Source organism: Fundulus heteroclitus, chromosome 21 (genome assembly GCF_011125445.2).
Source record: "Fundulus heteroclitus isolate FHET01 chromosome 21, MU-UCD_Fhet_4.1, whole genome shotgun sequence".
In the NCBI taxonomy this organism is placed as follows: domain Eukaryota; kingdom Metazoa; phylum Chordata; class Actinopteri; order Cyprinodontiformes; family Fundulidae; genus Fundulus; species Fundulus heteroclitus.
Genome location: NC_046381.1, coordinates 4,519,943 through 4,543,901, shown reverse-complemented (window position 1 = coordinate 4,543,901; position 23,959 = coordinate 4,519,943). Strand labels below are relative to the sequence as shown.

Sequence of the window (23,959 nt, the reverse complement as noted above, 5' to 3'; positions counted from 1 at the left end):
TTCAAGTCCGTTGTTCAACTGTGACTAAAATGTTCAAGATGTGTAAATACTTGAGGCACACTAAGGGAAACATCCATGAATAGTTCTCCATCATTTTTATCTTCAAATTAAAAAACAGACTTGAATCTCTGATGGCTTTGTTACTTAGATTTCTAATATGATTCCATAACATTTTATGCATCAGTCATTGACATATTTGTGCTTGCTTTCGTTGGTTGCCAGTGCGGGAGCAGTGTAAGGTCCTTTTCCCGTATGAAGCACAAAATGAAGACGAGCTGACGCTGAAGGAGGGGGATATCATCAACATTCTCACAAAGGCGAGAGCGGTTTTTGTGTTTGTAGTTGTGCCCGATAAATATGGTTGATATCGTAAATTCAAACCGTTTCCTTCTACAGGACTGTGCCGACGCAGGCTGGTGGATGGGGGAGATCGGCGGAAGGCAAGGCGTGTTCCCAGATAACTTCGTTAAACTGGTTGAAGTTGAGAAAGAGGTGATTGTAACATCTTTGGAAATAAAAACAGTGAAAAATGCTCATCTCAGAACTTACACATTTATTTCTGTGTTCCCAGAGACCAAAGAAACCCCCACCGCCCAGCATCCCATCGGCTAAACATACCACAGGTAAATGGCTCCGCTTTGCTTTTTAACGTACCTGTTGATTCTTCAGTTAAAACAACAGAAAACTATGAACTTTAATCTGTAGAGAAAAAATCGGAAGGGAAGAAGGCTCCTCCTGAGCGGCCTGAGCATCTGCCACAGAGAGACCAGGATCGAGGTAAAAACCCGGTCCGCTTTGGTCCGCTTTGACTTCACTTTGCAGCTTTCTACTGCTCTGTCGAGCTGGCAGATTTCCAACTGACCCATCTTACAATCTCTTTTTTTAAACTGAGACTAATCAAACCCATACGTCTTTAAGAGCTGTAATTTCCCTTTACACTTGTTTCCCCTGCCTTTGTGTGCTGAGTGACAGAACTTTGATTGAGAAAGCTAATCAGCATCTGTCTACATGCAACAGGAAGCTGCAGGCTCTGTGGTTTGATGCATTTAAAACACTGGTATCGTCTGCTGGTGCAAGACAGATGCATCCACTTCTCACCACAATGGTGCTGGCATAATAGATGGGATTAAATGCACCCACGTTTTCCATACAAGGTCTTAAATTACATTTAGTCATAAATATAATAGGAAATCACTATATCCATAGATTTTATTCATTTTATTTTAGGTTTGTTTATTTTTTGCAGTTGAACTGCCGGTATTCATCTGTTACATAGTTTGTCGTTCTGACTAAGGAATTCTACGCTGTGACAAAACTACAAATCCCATAAAGCAAGTAAGCAAAAGATTCTTTCAAAAGAGAATTACCCAAAGACATCCTCCCAAACCTGCAAAAAAGCTGCTTTTGAAACTTGATAACTGTTTAATTTTAATTTGTTAGATTATTGACTGGATGGATCGTCATAGCAAGGTGTACCTTTAATAAACAATAAAAAAAAGAGCGTTTGAGTCATACCCCGGAGCTGAAAAACATCAATTTCAGAAGCTGCAAAAGTTTTATCTTATGTTATATATAAGTTCTAGTATATGTTATACATAATTTAGGTCTTAAGTCTAAATCATAATGGTTTTAAAACCATTAGAAAAACCATAAAATCGTTAGCTTTTACTGCACAGTGCAACTCTGAGTTGCTTTGTCGGTAGAAATTAGCTTTAGAATGGATAGAAAAGGTACATCTTCACGAAGGATAAAACAGAAGTAACCTTTTTGTAAGTCTTTCATTTATTATCCACTTGTAAAGTCAACAACTGGGCTCTTGTTTTGTTGTGACGTAAATTGTAGGGGTGTAATTCACCAGCTTTGTCATTATATGATGTTATATCGATTTGTTTGAATGACAATACGATATTTACCGATATAACAAAGTCTGTTATGATTTATCATGATTTTTATTTATTTATCATCTGCCCATCTAACACCATTATTGATATTAACTTACAAAAAACAATTATGATTTGACCATTTTATTTCTAACCTCTTACAGGTATCAGTGATTTAAATCCAAAACGGCATTCTTTTCATTTTAAACTAGAAATAACAATAATATTAATTAATTAATATTATTGTTCAATTAGTATTAATTAATTTTTGCAATGCAAAATAAACCTTTCAGGTTTTCAAAGTTAAAACTCCAGCATTGTAATCAGGGAGGAGGTGAGGAGGAGAAAGGAAAATGAACAAACAGCAGTTTACTGTGTTTATAATATTATTTTACAAAATATGTAACGTAAGACATAAAAAAAAGCAACTTCAGGGTTTATATAACTGGATTGTTTCCTTTTTTTTTTTTTGCTTGACTCCTAACAGCACTTCCTGTGGTTTCCTCAATAAGTACTGCGGCAGATTAGAATAGGATGGGCGCGCTTAGTGCTCAGTTAACAAGGCTCTGCACAGAAAACCCTTCTGAATGGATCATCTCCTGCTGCAGATAACATGATAAAAACAGAAAATCCTTCACAGCACGGCTGAAACTGATGCAGAAACATCATAGCAACCGACCAGTGGGGGTGCTGCTACTGTGTAGGGAGACCAGATGTCAAATAACCAAATGTATCACAACTCACAAGGTTATAAAAAGCATTATTTAACTTTTTTAAGTTTAATAAAAATGTTACGTTTTAGCCCGATGACTGGCAACTGTCCAGGTTTTACCCCGCGTCCCCGCATCTCGCCCATCAACCTCTGGTCACCGCCCCCCCCGGAAAAGAGGGTACAAAAAGTCGATGGATGGATGGATGGGATGGCACTTTAAAGAAGTGTAATAAAATTGTTCCAAGTTTATTAGAAAAAAAACTTAACCTGCTTTTAGAGATTGACACATATTAATTAGAAAAATTTTATTAAACCTTTGCTTAAAGCTGCTGTACTTTGTCTGTCTGCCAGGCGTTTTTGTGTTGGAGTAAAAATGAGTCCATAGATCGACGGGAGGCTTTTTCTGCTGCGTTTATTGTGCGACTCGCTTCTACAGTGTTGCTTCACATCGCGCTCCACTTTGTGTAAAAATTAAAAAAATAACTTTGGCAAACTTCACAAAGAGCTCTGTGACAATCACCTTTCTCTTATGGTGTAGCTGCAGGTCGACGTAGTTTCCTAAAAATAACCTGCGTGCGTCTAAATCCTTGACGTTTTATTTTACGAGCGTTCCTGGTGGGCAGCTCCTCATGAGGCGCCACGCTGCTGCATATCAACCAACAGCCGATGCAGATCTCACAGATGGCGACTGCAGCTCTTAGTTCTCTGTTTCAGAGAAGTGCATGTGGAATAGTTTTTTTGACTTTTCTGAATCTGACCCAGCCAAATGCGGGGCAATGTTTCAGAGAGTGAAAAAAGCGGTACAATGTTGAACAAATCGGGACATCTGGTCACCCTAATACTGGATATAACGGGAAATGCCGATGAAGGATGCACCAGTGGGATCAGCTCTCTAAGCTGAATTAGAAGATATCTCTTGGTTTGTCTTTGAACTGATAACATCTCAGAACATCTTATACTCCCGCCTTGTTCCCTGCTTCTAATCCTCTCTATCCTCTGTTGCTGTTTTGGCTTTTGCTTCTGCAGTGTCGGCCATCTTTTTACCTTTTCACTCTGTTCTTATTCACCTTCAAAGGTCAATGGGAGCTCGTTGTTGCAGTATTTACGATTTCCTCTCCTGATGATGACTGTTTTTTTCTTTAGAGCTATAATGTCTCGTGTGTGTGTGTGTGTGTGTAGGTGAAGAGATGAAGGTCGGAGAAATCCCTAAGCCCTCCCTCCCATCGCACCTTCCCAAGAAACCCATCCCCCCAAAGTCAAGCTCCTCCTCTTCCTCCCATCCTCCAAGGCGTCCAGAGAGGCCTCCCCCGTTAGCGTCAGTACACACACACACACGCGCAGAAGTACCAGAACCAGAAATTACCCCGGACCTTCTGGAGCCTAATGTTGTTTGGTTTACCTGCTCAGGTGTGAAAGCCCCAAGTCTGAGGGTGGGGCTTCGACCCCAGATTCTGCCCCTGACAGGTCACATGGCACCGGTGAGTCTGACTGGCTGGACCATGGACTCCTGCCTCCGACTCTCTCTCCCACCTACTCCTGAACCTGACCGACCCGTCTTGTCCGTTTCTGTGTTCAGATCTCGACCTGGACGCGGTCGTCCCTTCGTCAGAGAAGCTGAGCCACCCGACGGCGTCGCGGCCGAGAGTCACGGACCGCCGGCCTCGCTCTCAGATCTTCACACCTGTGAGTGTTCAGGAAACGTACTGCCACAATTTTACTCCTCTCTAAGACCACAGCCTGTGGGTTTCAGGTGAGGTAGTCGGCGCAGGCTATGAAACATGTTTATGAACTAAAAAAAACCCAAAACATCAGAGCTAGAATCATTTGCCTCAGTCGCCTTTTTATCAGCAATAAATCTGTATTCAGTTTTAGTTTAGCACGTTGCTCTGCAGTCATATAGTGCCTTCAAACTATTTTTACCAAAGCTTTCAAGGAACAGAAGTGATGTCATGTTGTAGTTCAGCTTGTCAGCCGTGACATTTAAAGGTATACTATGCAACCGGGGTTGATTTTCCAGCGAGGCTCCCCCCAGAGGGCGAAAGTAAAAGTGCACTGTCATAAAGATGTTCAGCTGTTCTGGTTTCTCCGTCAAGCCAGGCGCGGTTGTTTTGAGCTTAGCAGACAGGCGAACGCAACGAAAAGTGGAAAAAACGGCAGTACAAACAATAACTAACACAGTGAAAGTATGAACATCAAGCTTCATGCAGCGTTATCTTGCCTCGCCAGTTTTATTATTATTATTATTATTATTTTATGTTGGCGAGACGCTACCGCGGCCGCCTCGCCTAGCCGCCGCGTCTCGCCAACATAAAAAAAATAATAATAATAATAAAACTCGACATGCTTGCATGTTTATTGGAGGTTAACACGCGGTTCTTTGTTGTTGCTTTTGCGCGTGCATATAGTGAATGGCAGGGCAAAAACACATGGAGTTCTCGCCGTAAAGAAAGACCGACTCTCGCGGTCTTGCACGAGACTTCTGAGCCTGTGTGTGCGGGCCGAGGGCTCTTGCAATTGCAAGTGCGGTATTTCCCCCATAGACCACCAGGGCGGTCGAGAAAACCTTTGTTCAACCTGAAATGACTCATTTAATCATCCAAAATGGTATGGAACACATTAATTAACTGAAAAATGTTGCATAGTATGCCTTTAAACAAAACCCAAAGACATTCTCCAACTACTTCCTCCATCAATCCAGGAGAAATTTGGCAATGATCTCCCACAGCATGATACTGCTACCACCATGTTTGCCTATGCGGATGGTGTGTTCTGTGTTTTGCATCCAGAGGTTTCAGTTTTGATTAGAGTTGCACCAATACCGATACCAGTATCGTCCGCGTCCCCGATCCAGCACTAAAATGGTGGTATCGGTATCGGCGAGTACCAACAAATAGGTCACAGATACCATTTTCATGTTTGTATGTCACTTGAACGCAGCCTTCTCTCTCCTGACACTTACTAGTTCTACTGGATTCACTTTGTTTTAGTCTTTTTTCCTGCTTTAATAAGGTAGCAGCTTGACAAAGCCATGATAGCAATTATTTTACATCCAAGTAGTATGCTGTTCTTCATATATACACACACACATAAATTTCAAAGTAATGGTATCGGTATGGTATGGTATCGGCCGATACTGCACAGCCAGGTATCGGGTATCGGTATCGGGGTCAAAAAATGGCATCGGTGCAACACTAGTTTTGATTGAATATTTTGCAATAACAGTCTGAAACATACTGTATATAAAAAAGAGATAATGGATCAGTGTTTACCCCTTATAAAGTTTTTTTTTTTTGACATCTCATGGGCTGGGGCTGGTGAGAAGGAGCTGTTTGGATACATCCTCCTACTCCAGATGTCCTGTTTTAGTTTAAACATGTATGGCAATTTTTATAATACCTGTTCGTATAAATCAGAAAAACATTCTTGTTGGAATATTGATTTTCACCTGTAGATTTTCAGATCATATCATTTTCTCTCCTTCGTAGTCTTCTCTGTCCGGTTTGGAGCTGGACTCTCCGGTGGTGGAGGACAGGAAGGACAGACGGAAGGACGACCAGGAGCCCGTCTCCGTCAAGAGAGGAGTCCCTATCCTCCCTGTACGATCACAGCACCTCCTCACTTTTGGCCAGCAGATGGTGCCAAACTATTAACTTTTCCTTTATGTGATCTGTGGTATTTTATATCAATTATTAACCAACACATTTAAAAACTGGTCAGAACTTTAGCGGACATTTCACTAAAAGGCTTGAATGCTTCACAGTCTTGCTTAATGGATATCCGGAGCTTTTTCAACTGATTAAAAACCTTTCAGTCGTAAAAGCAGAAGAAAAACATAACATCATGAATTATAAAGTGCTGGTGAAAGGTTTACACGCACCCATGACAGGGATAAATGGTTTGGTATCTCTGATCCACTCATTATTCCAAATTAAACATGCAGGCTCAAATATATTTTAGTATATAATAATATCTGTCCTTAGGACCTTCTAGAAGCTTATCCTCAACCTGCTTGATCCAACCCTTAATCAGTTCTGACTTCTTGGGGATCATTGTCCAACTGTTGGACTATTTTATCCACCTGTGCCAGAACCACTAGCATCGAAACATCTCCGCAGTATAATGCCCCCACTTCCGTGCTTGATACACCGTATGGTGTTCTCAAGCTTGAAAGCCTCACTATGATTCCTCCAAACCGTCCTCTTGTCGTCCCACCCAGTCCAGGCACGTGCAATATAAAACAACAGACATAGAGTATGGTAAAAAAAAGCAGTGTTGCTGAAGAAACATAAATATAGTCACAGATGGAATGGGTGGTTTTTTTTTTTTAGGGATATGAGTTAACGGGAGACCTGAAGGGATCAAAGTAAAACGTGACAATAATGAGTGTCTGATGATGCTAATTCTGCCGAGGTCTGTTCTCTTTGAAGACGTCTGGCTTGTCCCTGTGGCTCCTCGACATAAAAGTGGCTGCGCTGTGGACAGCTAAGGCTGGTTTTTTATCTGTTTTTCTGTGCCTGAGCCTTGGTGGCTCTTTGGTTGCTCCTCAACACCATAATCAGAGGGTGACAGTTTGGATCAGATGATTAAAACTTTGACAAAGTTGAATAAAACAGGCTAAGCCTCTGAAATGGCAATAACTTCAGCTATATTTAAAATGTAAACCAACCTGTTTAAATTAGCGATCAACTTTATGGCTCCTTGTTAAATTCAGAGTTGAATTTAAATTTTTCTTTCTCACATATAAAGCATATAATAAGAGTATTATAGCAAATATTAGTGGACGTGTGCACATATATTTGAGCCTATATGTATTTTGGCCCTTTGTGGATTAGATACAATTCTAAATATATTTAAATTTGTGCTCCTAGTTCTTGTTTCCAACGCATCAGAGAAGTCCTACCTGGAAAAGAATGATTCAAATAAAAGAGTAAACAGTCAAAGATTAAAGTTAATACAAGAATCATGTCTGGGATGTGTACATGTAATGTTATGCCTGCACTGTATGTTGTATTTCTTCACCATTTTTAATCATCCTTTCCTTTGATTTGCACTTCAGAATTGTGAAACAGAGAAAGAAAAAAGCTAAATCATACATGTAAACTACAAAAATTACAATTTTTATCTAATTATAACAACTGGAATGAAAAGCTCTGATGCTATGTGTTGGAAAACAACATTAACAAGCTGCTCATTTACCATCACTGATCTGTTTTAGATATCTGACGGTAAAGTCCCGCTGCCCAAACCCTCTATCCTGCCCCCACCCAACTCCGGCCATCGCTCCATCTCCCCGTCCTCCTCCTCGGGGCTGACCCCGTCCCCGGAGGTCAGGCACTCGCCGCTGACGCCGCCACCAACGCTGGAGGAACTCAGGAACCAACTGAGAGACTTGAGAGCCTCCATAGACGTGTTGAAGATCCAGCATAGGTAACCCTGCTTGTGGACCTCTGTTTATTTTGTCGATTTCTTTTTATGCACGTGAATGAACACGAACTGATGTGATGTGTTTCAGGCAGGAGATGAAGCAACTGGCCAATGCGCTGGATGAGGAGAAGAAGATACGTATTAGTTTACAGGTGAGACTCTAAGCGACTAAACTTAACTGCACCTAGGAAATGATTACCTATTTTGAGAGGCTGTTTTTAGGGTACAACATTCATACCCCTCTCATTTTTACTCATTTCAGTGTTTTTCTTGTTGTGATTCTGTACGATAGACAAAATTGCACATTGTGAAGTGGGACAAAACAGTCTACATGGATTTGAATGGTCTTTGGTTTTTGCACAAAAAAATATTTGACTCTAATTCAGCTCAAGGTGCTGCACAGATTTCCCTACTTAAAAAAACAAAGTTTAATAACAATTTCCCATCTGTGCCTCCTTTATACGATAACTGTCATATTGCTGATGGCTCACATCTTTTCTGGCTCTGCTGTAAAAAAAATTTGGCTAGCAGTATTTGAGCAGATTACTCCAGAGACATTTATCCTACACATCCTGACCATCTTTGGATGCTCTTCAGATACTTCTGATCTACTGCATGACATGCAGGTTGCCTTGCATCTAGGGATGTTGGTGGTTAAGAAGCATATCCTTCTAACCTGGAAGTCCATTGGCTCAGTGAGATGTTGTCAGCTATTCAAATGGAAAGACTGTGTCACCACAAACCCAACAAACAGAACTGATTTGAGAGGATTTGGGGCTCTTTCCTAGCACGGTGTCGCTGAGTGTGATATGCTCCCGCATGTAAAACCAACATGTAAGGGCAAAAGTGGCATTATATACTCAATAATGTTCTTGGTATTTCTTCTACTTTGAATTTTAAAACTATATTGTTTTTGTAAGCCTTATCTTGTAAATTTAGAACTCTCTGGTAGCCTTTTTTATAGTAATTTTATTTTATTTATAGGGGGTATTTTCTCTGTCTTTGTTGTCCACACTACATATGGCACCTTCTATAAAGTAAAAAAAAAAACTTTGACAAGGCCATTCTAACATGAACATTCTTTGGTCTCAGCCATTACAGTCAGCTCTGGCTGTATTTTTAGGGTTAAGGTCCTGCTGAGCGGTGAAACTCGGCCCCAGTTTCATGTTTTTTTTTTTAGTCTCTTAACAGGAATTCTTCCAGAATTATAATGTAATTAGCTCCATTCATTTTACCATAAACTCTGATTACTTGAAATAATAAAATATATAGACATTTGTAGTCAAGAGTTTAAAATGTGAAAAAGGTTCATGGGGTGTGAAGCTTGTGCAAAGAATTGCCTCGGTATTAGATATTTAAAGCATGTAAATTTGTGCAATATTAACTGATATCCTGGCTTTTTTTCACAGGTGGAAGTAGAGCACATAAAGAAAGGCCTGTCCAAATGAGGACTGAAGAATCCTGCTGCCATCACATCTGAGGCCACATAAAAAAAAAAAAAAAAAAATCAAAGCAGAAAAGAACAACTTTCTCACTGTTGGTTTTGACACTTCAGCCAAAACTAAGTTTGTGCCAAACGATTATCATCATCATGACCAACAGTTTCAGCACCACGGAATCAGCCACATTTCCTCCCCTCTAAGCCGCCTTATCCTGCGTTTACTTCTTACATTTATTTTTTATCTTCTGTTAAAGAGGCTTCTCTGTTTGGTTTACTGCTATCTTTGCTGTGCCATCGGTACTGACTGGCCGCGGAACAAGAACGCCCATGGAGTCGTGGCTGCTCGGTACTTTTTTAAGTTTCCTAGAGTGAAGGAAACTTCAGCCTCTGTAGCCCGGTCTGACCAGAAGACCTCTGTGCAGTTCTGCATCCACTTTGCGGCCTTCACCTCCTATCTGTGTGTCTGAGTGTGTGTGAGTTTGTTTTTCATGTGATGTGAGGACCTGAAGTATTGAGGTTCAAAGTGGGGACATTTTTTTAAAGGCTCCATTACCAATAAAATGAAGATAAAAAGGTTACTGTGTAATTCACATGAAAGGGGGACCAATGTGAGCACAATGTCCTTTTTAAGCATAGATCCAGATGAAAAAACACAGAATTAATTTTTCATATTTTTATCAGATAATAATTTAATTTATCAGATATAATAATGAACAAACCTCCTAGGTCATGATTTACAATTCACATAAAACAAAAAGCAATTTCCTCTTTAACAGTTGGAGAGTGAAGAATGTTTCTAATTTGCACTGTAGACAGGAGATCATGATGCATCAAGCAGTATAATGCTTTATTTTTCTGTATGCCTTACTGTGATATTTTGTTTTCATATTACTTAATGTTTGACCTGCAATTACATCTCACTTTTGAGGGTCCGTTTGAGTTCTGGCACTAATATTCTGGACATCCATGGTGCTAAAAACAAGTTGTCTGAGAAATTTTAATCTGCATCAGCTCAGCAGTCAGAACGCAAAACTGCCTGAAATTTGGAGGTTATGAAAGTCAGCTGACAAATGTTACCCAGATCAAGAAACCTCATCTTGAAACAAAAAAAAGTGGATATGCATACTCCTTTCATCTACTCCACACAGGGTAAACCATAAACCAACATTTGTTTACATGTCCCTTAGAAACTTTAACTTTCACCGTTCAGTTTTTGTAGCCATCAATAAGCATCTGGCACAATTACAACTGGATATTTGATAATTTTGTGTTGGCAAAATTGTTTTTTTTAAGTTGTTATTTTTTTTTTGTTAGTTTAAGTTGTTAGACTATTACTTAAGGACCAGGCCTTAAGTAATAGTCCATCATTTTTTTTATAAAATTGATGCCACGGTTGAGAAACTTAAAGTTAGTCTCCAATATCCATTGTGGTGTGGTTTTGGTTATTGTCCTGTTGGAACAATCGATTGAGTTGGGATTTAAATAATTCACAGATTTTCCTTTTTTGTTAGACTATCCAGCTTGTGCATTGCACCAGTACAGCTGGTAGTTAACCATTATGGTGCTGCCACTACCATGTTTAACTACATACTATTTGTCATTGTGGACAAATTACATGATGTCTGACCATAACAGATTTTCGGGTTTTTGATACGGGCAACATGGTTCTTGGCTGTGGGGATAGAAAAGCATGGAAGGCACCATGAAGCACAAATAAAACTAGATTTTTCCAAATGGAAAGGGACATCGTTCCAACAGTTTCCAGGCCATGGCGGGCTAGATACGAAGTGGCTCCTTGGTTGTTCCTGAACATCCTTGTTCAGATGCTAGAAACTTGGACAACTTAGGATATTGTAAGAGAAGAGTGTTTTCAAACGTACTTTAAAACTGATTTCAGAAATAGGCAAAGCAAAGGGATTTGAAGCTTCTGGAATAGCCTTTCCAAAAGTCCAACCTCAATCCCATTGTAAATACATGGACTAAGTGTAAAAGGTAGACGTCTGTCAGAAGACTAAACATTAAACTGAATTCTGGCAATTCAGTTTTGTCTCTTTCCACCAAAACAGAATGAGGACTGAATGTGTAAAGTTTCTAGAACAGTCAAAACTTTAGTAATTAAGAGTGTAAGCGGGAACAGATCCAAACGCTACTCTTGTCTGTTGTTGTGAAAAAAAATAATAACTAATACAAGACCACATCCACTATAGGTGATCACATTATTTGGAAAATAATTATTACTTGGAAATGTTGATATCTGGGCTTTTGCTGGCTTTAAAAGCTGCACAAATGTGGTTAATAGGTTAAGCTTGGCAAAAAAAAAAAAAAATCTAGTCTTTATTCCTGTACAGAAATGACCACTTTTTTTGTTTGAGTAAAAATCTTGAGAAACCCTAAAAAGCACAATTTCACAAATTTAAGTAATTCCTTTTAGCAAACAAGAACACATCTAACATGTTGCTGCAAACTGAAAGTGCATGAACAAACAAAAATGTTTATTTCCCGTTCTGGTTAAGATTAATGACAGGGTTAAGTGAATGTAGATGGTTACAGGTCCTCACGGGTAACTGAAGGTCAAACGTGTGCATAATGTGTGGTTTTGTATTACAGCATGTGCAGCTGTTTTTGCCTCCCTTCCTTACGTGTGCACAGAATCTATGACAACCCGTCACTGTGGCCTTCCTGTTTCAGATTCTAAGTCTTTTTATTTCTTCTCTTTTCTGTCTTTTTCGTATGACAAAGAGAAAACTGCTACATCCGAGGCTACCAGTTGTTTTCTTGACTTGGTCCTTTCTCTCAAAGATGGTGATAAATGAATAAATATATATATTTACTTTTATATTTCAGTGTAATAAAGAGGCTATTATGTACTGTATGTGTGTGTGCCTTCAATGATAAACAACTGTGGGTTTCCTTTGCTTGGATCAGAGAAACATGGCGAGTTAATGAGTCACAAAAAGTTTCTGTGAACAAAAGAAGAAGTTGCCACAACAGGCAAAGAAACCACAGCTGGATTTCAGCAACAGCAGCATTTTTTGCGTAAAATATACTTTTGTCACTTTCCTTCCACTTTACAACTGTGCTGCTTTAAATTGCTTTCTCATTAAACACAAAAAACTTACTGGTCACAAACCTCTAAGACTGAGGTAGGTAGGAATGAGCGGAAGACAATATATGAATCCTTTCAATCCTTTCTTCAATATAAAACCTTAAGTGTATCAATCCCCTTTACTCAGGTACCCCTCAACGAAATATCCTTTCCTTAAACGTCACAAAGAGATCAACACAATATCGCTGGAAAATTCCATAAAGCAAACAGCAAAATGTCATGAAACTTAAGGTTTGATTTTAATTTCATAATGGTTAATTCCTGTAAAACTTTCTGCAACACAATTTTCATCAAGGCTAATCACTAATGAGGAAGTTAAGCAGCTGACCAGTCAGTGCTGTCAAACACTTCTGGTTTTGCTCCTAACTTTGCGTATATGTCCCAGAATCATGGCAATAAGTGAAACAGACACTTGACCAAATTTTATTCTCTGAAAGCAATATGTTGTGTCAGGGATTTCAGGCTAATTTTCAGCATGCATGTGGCTTTTAGAATAGCTTTTTTGTTGTTGTATCTGTTTTTTTACAGCAACACAGGAATGTCTTTTCATAAGATGAAAAATATGTCCCAAGCCATTCAAGTGATACATACTCTCTGGGTTCTGGATCTACTCAGGGTCGCTGGTGCCTATCTCCAGGAGTTCAGTGGGCGAGAGGCAGGGTACACCCTGGACAGGTCGCCCGTCTGTCACAGGGCAACACAGAGACAAACAACCATTCTCACACACACTCACACCTAAGGACAATTTAGAGAAGCCAAATAACCTAACAGTCATGTTATTGGACTGTGGGAGGAAGCCGGAGTACCCAGGGAGAACCCACACATGCACTGGGAGAACATGCAGACTCCATGCATATATATATATATATATATATATATATATATATATATATATATATATATATATATATATATATATATAGTCTGTGAGGCACCATAAAGAAAAGAGAAAGTTATTCATTTGTATGTTCAGTCAGTGACAAAAAGTGTTAACTTGTGGGGTTTGTATTTCAGTCCCTAATTAAAGGCCTCTTTCTATTTTTTTAGGGAGTCTGGACTGCATTTAAACATCTGGGAGCTTGAAATCTGGAATGTTTAGGGTTATGAAACCTTTACTGAATATATTACTTGGAGCAGAGATGATTTAAACACATTGAGATTTCTGGAACCTTTATTCTATTATGAAAACGTTTTTTGGAAGAATAATACTAACCATACACTGAGATAATAGCCCATTACATGGACTGGTCTGAACTAAGTTATTTTACCTTGATTAGTCAAAATTTAATAACCAATGAATATATATATATATATATATATATATATATATATATATATATATATATATATATATATATATATATATATATATATATATATATATTTACTTTTTACCAGTGGTAACTGTACCATAGTTTGAAAACCAAAATGTCAAACCAAATTTAATTGTCACCACAAAAACTGATGCTGGAAAGTTTTGAACAACACAACAGACTGCAGTATCAGTGTGTAAACTAACGAAAAACAACAACGGTTTCAAGGGAAATTTGAGAAAATCGAAGAAAAAATCAGAAATGTATCCAATATGAATCATGATTTGAAAAAAAAAAAAAACTCTCCTTGACTAACTTTCTTTGCTGTTACTCCTCGTAGTTCATAATTTGTAACTTTGCTGGCTGTCAGTCCAGGGAAGCATACCTTGGAGGGTGCCACAATTTTACTGCTCATTGGCACGTCCAGTCACTTGGAACCTGTAAGGTTGGTTAATGAAGCAAAAGTCCGTGTTTGACTTGAGGCTAACAATTTGGTGTCAAACCAAAAGAGCTATTTGGTTGTTTTTAAGGGAGTCCGGATTGCATTTGAATATACAAATAGAAAATAATAGACAGGTGAGACCTCCATACAAGATTTTTTTAGTTGAATGGTGATACTTTAAAACATATTTAGAGATTATGACAGCGTTATTACCGCGTAATCACGAGGAAAGCTTTTTATGCGTTTTGGTCATCAGGACCACCTTAGACTGAGACAAAAGCACTAGTCTTGTCTGGACTTGGTGTGCTTGGCTGTACAGGGAAGGGAGGCTGGTGGGGTGGCAGAAGAACGTGCTGGCCCAGGGCCATATTCATGCTGGGAGCTCCACTGGCTGTGTGATTAGTCCTAAGGACGCACAGTTATATATTTAGACAGGCAGAGGAGTGATAACATTTCATAGTTGGCCAGCAGCACCCTGTCAGCGACCTCCCACTCTGGAAACCTTAACCCAGACAGACATGCACGCCAAAGATTAACAATTAAACTTCTGCATGAATTCACCAGACTCCCCCTTTATCTCTGTCATCTGGTCGGATCCAGTCTGCTCGAAGCGGGCGTCCTGGTGCGAAATAATCGGTGTGAGTAAATGAGGCGGAGATGCCGGAGAACAACCCCAGACACGCTCCTCCGCAGCCAGGACAGGTGCTCCACTGGTGAGCCGAGGACAGGACAGGCAGGCTGAGAGAGAAAGGGCGGAGAGGGAAGGAGGTAAACAGCAGTTTCACTTCCCAGCGTTGCGCCATGGATCAGGGGCAGAGCGCGCAGGTAGCCGACATGACGGGGGAGCACGCAGCCGGGGTGTGCGCGTCGGAGCGCGGCGAGGTGACCAGCCCCTGTCCGCCGGCCAAGCAGCGCTCCCTGCGGGTGGTTTACGTCCTGAACGACGGGCTGAAGTCGGTGATGGCCAGCAGCCCGGAGTCCGGAGCGCTGCAGTGTCTGCAGAGAGCCTGCGACGCGGAGAGCGCCCTGCTCACCACCGTCACCTTCGGACGGCTGGACTTTGGCGAGACAGCGGTGCTGGACAGCTTCTATGATGCAGGTGGGTTTTCTGCTGGAAGCCTGGTTGCGCTGATTTGAACAGATTAGGCGGAGTTTGGCAACTTTTTTTTTTTTAAACTGCAAATCGAAACTGTAATCTCCGGTGCGTCAGTCTCTCAGTCTGAGATTCAACATTTTACTCAGACTCAGAATAAATCTTCATCCATCCATCTGTTCATAAGTCCGTGACATACACGAGCAATGTGCAAGATTTGAAAGTAAATCAAGATTCTGAGGGTTTCATAAACATCTTAAAAAACGGCTCTGGTTTTGTTTGTTGCAGAGAAATGCATTTCTAAACCGCAGATTAGCAGTAAATGAAGTCCAGCTGTCAATTGGCTTTTTTCTGTTGTGCTTCCATGACATGTTATAAGGTGGCAAACCTTCAAAGATCTAAACATTGAAGCTGTGCGATCACAAGCCGACTATCACCTTAGAAATGTTTTCGAGGTAATTTTCTGCTTTTAGGCAGCTGACCAGTTGTGCACAGCAGTGTGAGGAGGGAGCAATGCGCTACTCTGAACTCCAAATTTTTTGGTTTTGAAATAGTAACTTTTTACAAACTTGTATTTTGTTGATTCTGAAAACCACTAATTTGCACCTTTCCTAGGTTTTTATAATTTCAAAGACCAAATAACTCAAATATAGTACAGATTTCCATTTATATACCTCCATTGTGCAGATAATTATCTAGTCTTCTATATGGTGCAAATAATCTATCTATCTATCTATCTATCTATCTATCTATCTATCTATCTATCTATCTATCTATCTATCTATCTATCTATCTATCTATCTATCTATATATATATATATATATATATATATATATATATATATATATATATATATATATATATATATATATATATACACTTCTATAACATAAAAAAATCAACAAAAATATAACAAAAAAAAATTCTCTGTCCTCTATGGCGTTCAATGCCTTGCTTTGTCTCTCTCTAATATCATCTATGTTCCCTGTATTTTCCAGGTGATGCCACCAAAATGCCAACCCATTATTTACTTAAAATTAACGTTCACACGTTCCTTTATTGAAGTGATTCCCAGTTCTGTCTCCATCAAAACAGTGAGACCTGCCTCCTGCAAACATTGAGGCAGTGAAATCAGAGCTGCTCCTGAAAGTCTTTAATTCGAAGCTATTTATACCCTGTGATACTGTCCACACCTCAGTGGCAGACAGCATGGACACAGATACGAGCTTTAGTTACACATGCTCTCAGGACTGACTGAAAGCGGACAAAACTCTACAGGCAGAGCTAAAAGGGAACCAACATCTGTGGAGGTTTAGGAAAGACAATAAAAAGAAAAGCTCATGGTAGAGTTTAACCTCTCTGAGCATCTTAATGTAGGCATGATTAACCGCCCGAACAAGGCTTCAGTGGACTCAGTTTTCTCAGCAGTGACAAAGAGTCAGTAACTGCTAAATGCATGTAATGCATCATCATTTAGGCTATAGGCAGTTAAAAAGCAAAAAAAAAAAAAAAACAGTCAGGTTTTATTAAAATATAGCAAGAAAAAAAACAGTCTTAAATAGTTCAGCCTGAACGTCCTGCAAAAATAAAGGCAGTGCAGAGCAGAAGCACTTCTAACATGAAAAGAGAAACTAGCTATAACATTTTACTCAGTTAACATGGTAAGATGATGCTAACAAATGTTTCCTGAAAACAAAAAGCATTTCAAACACATCAGTACGGTCTTTTGAAAGAGGGCAGCGATCCTCTGTGACTGATGTATTTGTGATCTAAACCTCTACGTGGCGAAGCCTTTTTTCACGCCTCTCTAAAACATGTGTTCTCAAGTTACCACAAGGTAAATTGTATCTTTCTTGAATAAAAACTAATTTTCAGTGCATCTTTAAAAAAGTATGACCAATATACCCTACTTTTAATTTTAGTCTTTGAGTGACCCAACACTGGCCTCTTGTTTCAAAATAAACATAAATAATTCCCAATAAGCAATAGACACGGGCAGGTTGTTAACAGTTAGAACTGATTCAAGCCCCTTTAATAGTGGAGAGCACCTAGGAAGAGTCACAGAACAGTGATGTGGGTTTTGTTTGTTTGTGAAACTCATGAACTCTGTGACCAGCATGGTGTGTTTCCCTGGGGAGCACGGTTTGTTCGTTCAACAACAAGGAAAGCGCCTCAAGGTCCCTTATGCGCCCATGAGCTGCGCTTGAGTGGACTTTTGTCTTGTGCTTGGTTCCTTTTAGTAGTTGGATTTCGGAAATTACGACTTCCGATCAAAAGAATTAACTGGAACAGGCCTCTAAAGTTGAACTTCCCACTCGGAAAGTGAGAGAAATTTTTTAAGGCCAACTATCGGATCCAGTACAGCAGCTCCTCACATCAACTGCAGTAGACTAAACTGTGATGAAAACATGTTCATTTTACAAGACACAGTCGTAAGAGTGCATCTATAATCAATGTTACAAGTAAGCAACTCTGAACCGAACAAAAACAGTGCAAAGCACAGCTTTGAACGACAAAAACAACAACACCTCTCCTGGCTGTTGCAATATTGTAATCCCAACCTTTTTTTTTCTTTGTTTAATCCCAACCTCTTTGACTGTGTTAATTGGAACACTATTAACTACAGTCTTACGCAATTTCCAGCTCCGACCTTTCACATCCAAGGTGAATGTAATGCAGCATTGAGCCTCTAGTTGCAATGAATTATGGGATATGTAGTGTGATCACTGTGCACACTATATAACAAACCGGTGACCAATTAATTGTAGATGTGGTCAGCAAGCCTTGAGCTTCACATGTCTGATCCATTGGAATGCATTATTTTAGACAACATTTTAACAGTTTAATAAAGTAAATTATTTTCAAACATTACCACCAGCTTTCACTTGACCTTACTTTTTTCTGCACAAGCTCCATCATGCAATCAGTTTTGGTTGTGAAGAATGAGGAGTTGTTTGTCCTGACTAAACTGTAAATAATCCCACAGACTGACTGGAAGTAATATTTACATTTTGCAGTGGGCCAGCCAGAGACCCATCTTAAATATCACAGGCAATCAGTGGAGGGAGCTAAAAATTAGGGTGAAGGCAAAGAGGCCATCCAAGCTCAAAGGCTCGGAGCTCTTCTCCAAAGACAAATTGGGAAAATATCCATGCATACATGCAAATAGCTGGTCAGCTATTATAAGGAGGGTTTAATTCCAATAATCCTGAAAAATATTTTTTTTTCCATTAATTACTAAGGAGGTTGTGAATCAGTTTTTACATGCCCTTTGTAATAAAATGCAAATAAATAGAAACTAATTTAGTTTCTTTTTCAAAGAATCCTTATAAGCGTTTGACAGATGCTTTCTTTGTTTCGTACTAGAAACAAACTCCTTGGTTGAGTAAAAACAACTTTAAATTTAAATATGCAAGGCTATGAATAACTCTAAGCATGGTAGTTGTTGGCAGACTTTGTTCCTGTAATTTTTGCTTCTACATGAACTTGGGAAGTGCGTGTCTGTTCTTGTTCTCTTCACTCAGGCTGATGTTCCTTCTCATTCACCTGGAATGAAGCCGGTATTTGTGTCTAGCACTGTTTCCTGGAATACAGAACAACCCCTCACTCTGGGAAGGATTCTTCCCCCTTCTCCATTCAAAACTGGAAGAGACATGGTTTTATAGACATGGAAAACCCGAGAGTTCCCATGTCTGTTAATAGTCAGTGGAGGAAGCAGTTACTCTTATACTGCTTTAACATGATTTAAGTGGGAAAGGAGGTACGTTTGCTCATCACCCCAAACAAGATATTTGGTAGTTTTTCTAGCCTGGAGTGTGGAGTTAACACAAGCTGGAATGTTAAAGTTCATGTAAGTGCAGCTAAAAAAAGAAAGGAAATTAATAATAATAATAATAATATTAATAAAGAAGAAGAAGAACAGATGTGGATTGTTTGGAAGGTGTGCCTAGAAATAGTCCCCTTCACTCTTCAAAGGACTAAGGTCTCAAGATTTCAACTTACTAAACCAAAAGACGTCTGAGAGAATCTCCTTTTCACATGACACCTAAGGAAAAACATTCAGCCGTAACATACAGTGACATTTTAAAGACTTGAAACACGGTAAATATCCGGTCATGCAGGGACTGAAGTTCAATTCAGTTTTATTCATATAATTGACTTTAAAAACTTGATTCAATCAAATCATCCAGACAGATTGGTTGAAAGTTTTCCATCTTAAGCTTGGGCTTGCTCTGCATCCGGAGGACTGGATCACCTCGAATCCCTTAAAGGAACAAATAAAAAGCTGTGGGCCAACCATAGGAAGTGAAAAGTGTGCCACGTTTTCCTGCACAAACTCATCTCATTCATCTCATTCACCACCATGCTGTTAAGCATGGTGGTGGAAGGCTGCTGATTTGGGCTTGTTTTGCAGCCACCAGACCATACATTTCTGTGATATTAAACTATTTCAGAGCCAAATGTGACACTTTTTATGAGGTTTGGTCTGAACGGGGTCATCAGAATTGTAGGAGCCATAAATGTATTATGTTTATTTGTCACATGGTGAATGGTTGCTATGGTGATGTGTAGCGTGCATGTCATGTGACACATTTGGTGAAGGGGGCTGGTTGCTTCAAAATAGGCGTGCTTACCTGTACCAGGTTTTGACAGGAGAGAGGGGAGCGGGGTAGCCGTAATTTTTGTTGACCGTTTTGCCGTGCTAAGATGAACTACAGATCATGTACCATATAGACCGATTTCCAATTGAGTGTAAACAACGTTGAAGGCCGCTGAATAATAAATTATTCACTATAATCCTGGATTCAGTGCGCTTCTCTTCTCAAGCGACGGCAGCGCGTCAGACAAACAGGACCCTACCTTTCCCTCTCAAGCGACTAGGCTGATTCTTTTTGGAGTCGCAACAAGAATGACATGACCTCAAATTCAGCAGGAAATCTGCAACTTAAGGGCAGAAGAATAAAATTATCATAGAGTGCAAAAACCATCCAGACCGCAGCCTCACCATGGTGGGACCTTAAGAAAGCGCTACATAAAGAAAGATCTGCAAACCTCTAATAATAATAAAAAAAGAGTGGGTGAAAATCCTCAACAATATAAGACTGATCATAAATCCATATACCCTTATTGTTGCTGAAGGTAGTTGTACACTTTGAATTGTCTTGTGACTGAAAAGTGTTATATGAATAAACTTGCCTTGCCTTAAACCATTACATTTTTATCTAATTACGCTAATATTTGTAAATTTTCAAACCTTTGTCTAATCTGGAAGCGTTAAACCTGATCTAAGAGGGGCTCAGGTGGCTGAGTTATGCTAAAAGGAAATAAAACTTGCTCTGCAAAGGAACCATTGTAATGATATTCTACCTGCTGCTCACATGTTCCAGACATCGCGGTCGTCGACATGAGCGACGTCTTTCGGCAGCCCTCGCTTTTTTACCACCTGGGCGTGAGGGAGAGCTTCGACATGGCCAACAATGTCATCCTGTACCACGACACCGACCCGGACACGGCTCAGTCGCTGAAGGTACGCGTTGCAGGCCCGTCAGTGTAACCAGAGTGCACAGATGCCATTCCTTCACGCCGCCTCAGAACAAAGTGATCCTCGCAGTATATTTTCAGACCTGTGTGTGCTGCACGGTCCGTTCTCCCACCTCAGAACGTCTCATGCTCTCAAATACGCTCTTGCTCTTTGTTGTGTTTCTTTGCAGGACATGGTTGCACAGAAAAACACAGTAAGTTTCTGCATGTTCGTGGGTGATTTATGTGCACACGCTGTGCCTTCCTATTTCTAGGAAAAGCATCCATGACAGGTGCTGTCAGTCCTTCTCTTGCTGAAATGCATTCAGGAATGCATGTCCACATGCTTCGCCTTTGTGGAAAAACTCACGCTGCCGTCTCTTACGCTCACGCATTACAACCGAGGAGAGTCCTGACATGTTGTTAGCAGCAGGTTTTTCCAGACGTTGGTGTTCACTGTACTGTTGTTCTCTGCTTGCCTGTGTGGAGTAGGCCAGTCGTCTCCCAGCCTTAGGCTTTCCCTGGATTCAGCTGCCTCCAGAATACAGAGGCTCTGGACTGAGAAACAAAGTAGGTACCCTGTCTGCACCAAAAGCATGCAGAGAAAGTTCCTGAAAACAAGGCTGCTACTAACAAGCAAAGGGCTTGATGGGTTCCTGATAGGATAAATATGTGTAACACAGTAAATCCTCTACTCACAAACACAAAGAAGAGGTTCAATAAGGCAGATTATTGAGTTTACCCAGTGGCAGATAAATAAACGTTTTCTAAGGTCCTTGGTTGCTTTAATGAAGAGAGCCAGAATACCAACCAAAATCCAGGAAAAAAACACGTGATACTGTCATGAACAGAATGGATGGACCCAATATTCCACCAGACAAGCAGGAAGTATGTTTAACAAGGGTAATTTAAGGACAGATCGTGGGTAGGAACCGGAATAAAACAGGCAGGCAGTTATGATGAGCGGGACAAGATAGAGCTCGTGGTCACAAAAACAGTCCTTAGTCAAAAAACAGGTAATCAGAAGTGCAGGAACGTACAGAGCACAATCCGGACTCAGAGTAGGGACACAGATCCAGGATCAATATACGGGCAGGCTAACAGGCTAGACGAGGTCAGGCAGGCTCAGGTCTGGTTTGGTACACAATAATGCAAGATAAACAGAAAGGTATCAGGCAAGCTCAGAAATCCGGAGGCAAATCGGGTCGGTATCAACAGGGCTATCGGAACAAGGAATGCTGGAAATGACTCACCAATAGGCTCGTAATAATCTGGCAAAGTGGAGCGGGCTGAGACAGGTATAAGTAGAGGAATGAACTAGACTGTGTGGTAAAAGGTCATCCAGGATTGCAGAACAAGTGTCATGCAGTCTGAAACGGAAAAGCGTACTGGGAGTCGCACAGAGCAGAACGACCAGACGATCTGACCTGGACATTATCAGCAGAATCTGTTAATTTAATTAATTTAACTTTATTGATCTCACAATGGAGAAATTCACCTCTGCATCTTAACCCATCCCCTTGGGGAGCAATCAGGGGTTAAGGGTCTTGCTCAGGGACCCAGAGTGCAGGCAGTTGGGATCAAACTAGGTACTTGCAACCTTCTCAGAGCGCAAGCTCACTGCTCTAACCACTAGGCCAACACTCCCCCTCAACCCCAGCTTTTGGTTTCAGGTAACCAAAAGCTGGTGTTGGCACAGAACAAGGCAACTTGTTTTAAAAAGCACTTAAATCAGCTAGAAAGCCTCCAAGATAAGATGCAGCTTATGCAGAGGCTAAAGTCCTCTTCACAATTGTCGCTGGTTCAATTCCTGGCCCCAAGACCATTTACGGCAAGTCTTCCCCTTCTCTCTGTGCCCTTCGTCCTGTCCTAGCCACCAGTGAATAAAGGCCACAAAAGTCTACGTGACAAACAACACGGAGTTCAGCCAGAGACACCATACATCCCTCACACATAACGTACACTCGCTGCTTAGGTTAGTGCTGCTGTTTCCATAATCACAGCCGTGTGATCTGAAGCCTTTAGGCCCCCCGCTGTCCCCCCCTCCCTCCAGCATGTTGTAACTCGTGCTTCCGTTCATACAGCGTTGACCATGTGATGATTTATGGTGAAATGTCCAGCGGCATAGTTATGTGACCTTGAGTTTAAATATTGTCCGCCATACATTTAGAAATGTGTTGTGTAATAACTACAGTTTGATTGTCAGCCGCAGAGAGCAAAAATAATTTTAAACACTCCTGAAACTCAAGCGCGATAATTTCCTTGAAATAGCCACGCTTTAAAATAGAATGTGCACCAGTTTCTGTTTATTTCCATGTATTTATGTCTCAATCTACTGTAAATAAGTGACAATAAACTCAGGAAAAGCAAGTAGCTGACAGCCAGATGCTGAGAACCAAAGTCTCTTGTTCTTAAAAGAAACCAAACCTAAATTACTTAGATCATATATTCACCTCGATGGAGCAAATTTACCATAAATTGTGTCTGAACACAGTGAAACTAGCCATATCAGTCAACTATTATTGATAAATAGGTATCCATCCAAGGAGGTCCAGCCAAGTGCGTTGTGTCTTAGACTTTGCAACATTTTCTCTTCCTGGCACCGTTAAATACAGAATAACCTAGTCTGGAGTATTTTTTATGGTAAAGCAAAAACAGCACACATATATAATGGAAGCAAAAGCTCCATTAGCCACTTCGTCCAGGTAAAAGACTCCATGAGCCAGGAACACTTTCTACCGAAACGAAACCCAGAAAGGATACACATGGAGCTGCTTCTGCTATCTAAAGCTGAAGTGGATTTGACCATGAAGAACATGCAGCTAAAGACAAAAGTGTTGAGCCAGGTGTACCTTCTATACCAAAGGGAAAAAAAGAGAGAGAACTCAGTCAGTGACTGCACTGAATACAGATGTAATGGTGTGTAACAGAGAAAGTGGCAGAATGAACAAAAATGGTCAATATATCCTCCAGCTTTCTAAGCTAATCTCTGATTACAAGCTTTATCAAGAAGGAAGTGAAAGCCAG

The 23,959-nt window shown here is 40.3% G+C and overlaps 2 protein-coding genes across 6 annotated transcripts in view; both read left to right on the top strand.

Annotated features, from left to right (window-relative positions):
- Nucleotides 1-12,324, top strand: part of sh3kbp1 (SH3-domain kinase binding protein 1) — a 67,396-nt gene extending 55,072 nt beyond the window's left edge. Inside the window, exons 9-19 of one of the 3 annotated variants that reach the window (XM_036125087.1) lie at nucleotides 223-317; nucleotides 397-492; nucleotides 572-623; nucleotides 706-777; nucleotides 3,772-3,907; nucleotides 4,000-4,070; nucleotides 4,169-4,275; nucleotides 6,078-6,188; nucleotides 7,808-8,019; nucleotides 8,105-8,168; nucleotides 9,426-12,324. In XM_036125087.1, coding sequence (XP_035980980.1) covers nucleotides 223-317; nucleotides 397-492; nucleotides 572-623; nucleotides 706-777; nucleotides 3,772-3,907; nucleotides 4,000-4,070; nucleotides 4,169-4,275; nucleotides 6,078-6,188; nucleotides 7,808-8,019; nucleotides 8,105-8,168; nucleotides 9,426-9,464 — 1,055 coding nt within the window. In that variant the 3' untranslated portion in view covers nucleotides 9,465-12,324. The remainder of the gene's footprint in view (nucleotides 1-222; nucleotides 318-396; nucleotides 493-571; nucleotides 624-705; nucleotides 778-3,771; nucleotides 3,908-3,999; nucleotides 4,071-4,168; nucleotides 4,276-6,077; nucleotides 6,189-7,807; nucleotides 8,020-8,104; nucleotides 8,169-9,425) is intronic. The other 2 variants (XM_036125088.1, XM_036125089.1) reach the window with 2 other exon arrangements.
- Nucleotides 12,325-14,512: 2,188 nt separating this feature from the next.
- The window catches only part of map3k15 (mitogen-activated protein kinase kinase kinase 15), a 48,763-nt gene continuing 39,316 nt past the window's right edge, over nucleotides 14,513-23,959 (top strand). Inside the window, exons 1-4 of one of the 3 annotated variants that reach the window (XR_002428986.2) lie at nucleotides 14,513-15,417; nucleotides 20,800-20,939; nucleotides 21,124-21,147; nucleotides 21,425-21,502. Coding sequence is in view for 2 of the 3 variants with exons in the window: in XM_021323449.2 (XP_021179124.2) it covers nucleotides 15,120-15,417; nucleotides 20,800-20,939; nucleotides 21,124-21,147; nucleotides 21,425-21,502 (540 nt within the window). In the remaining variant the exon portion in view is untranslated. The remainder of the gene's footprint in view (nucleotides 15,418-20,799; nucleotides 20,940-21,123; nucleotides 21,148-21,424; nucleotides 21,503-23,959) is intronic. The other 2 variants (XM_021323449.2, XM_012876309.3) reach the window with 2 other exon arrangements.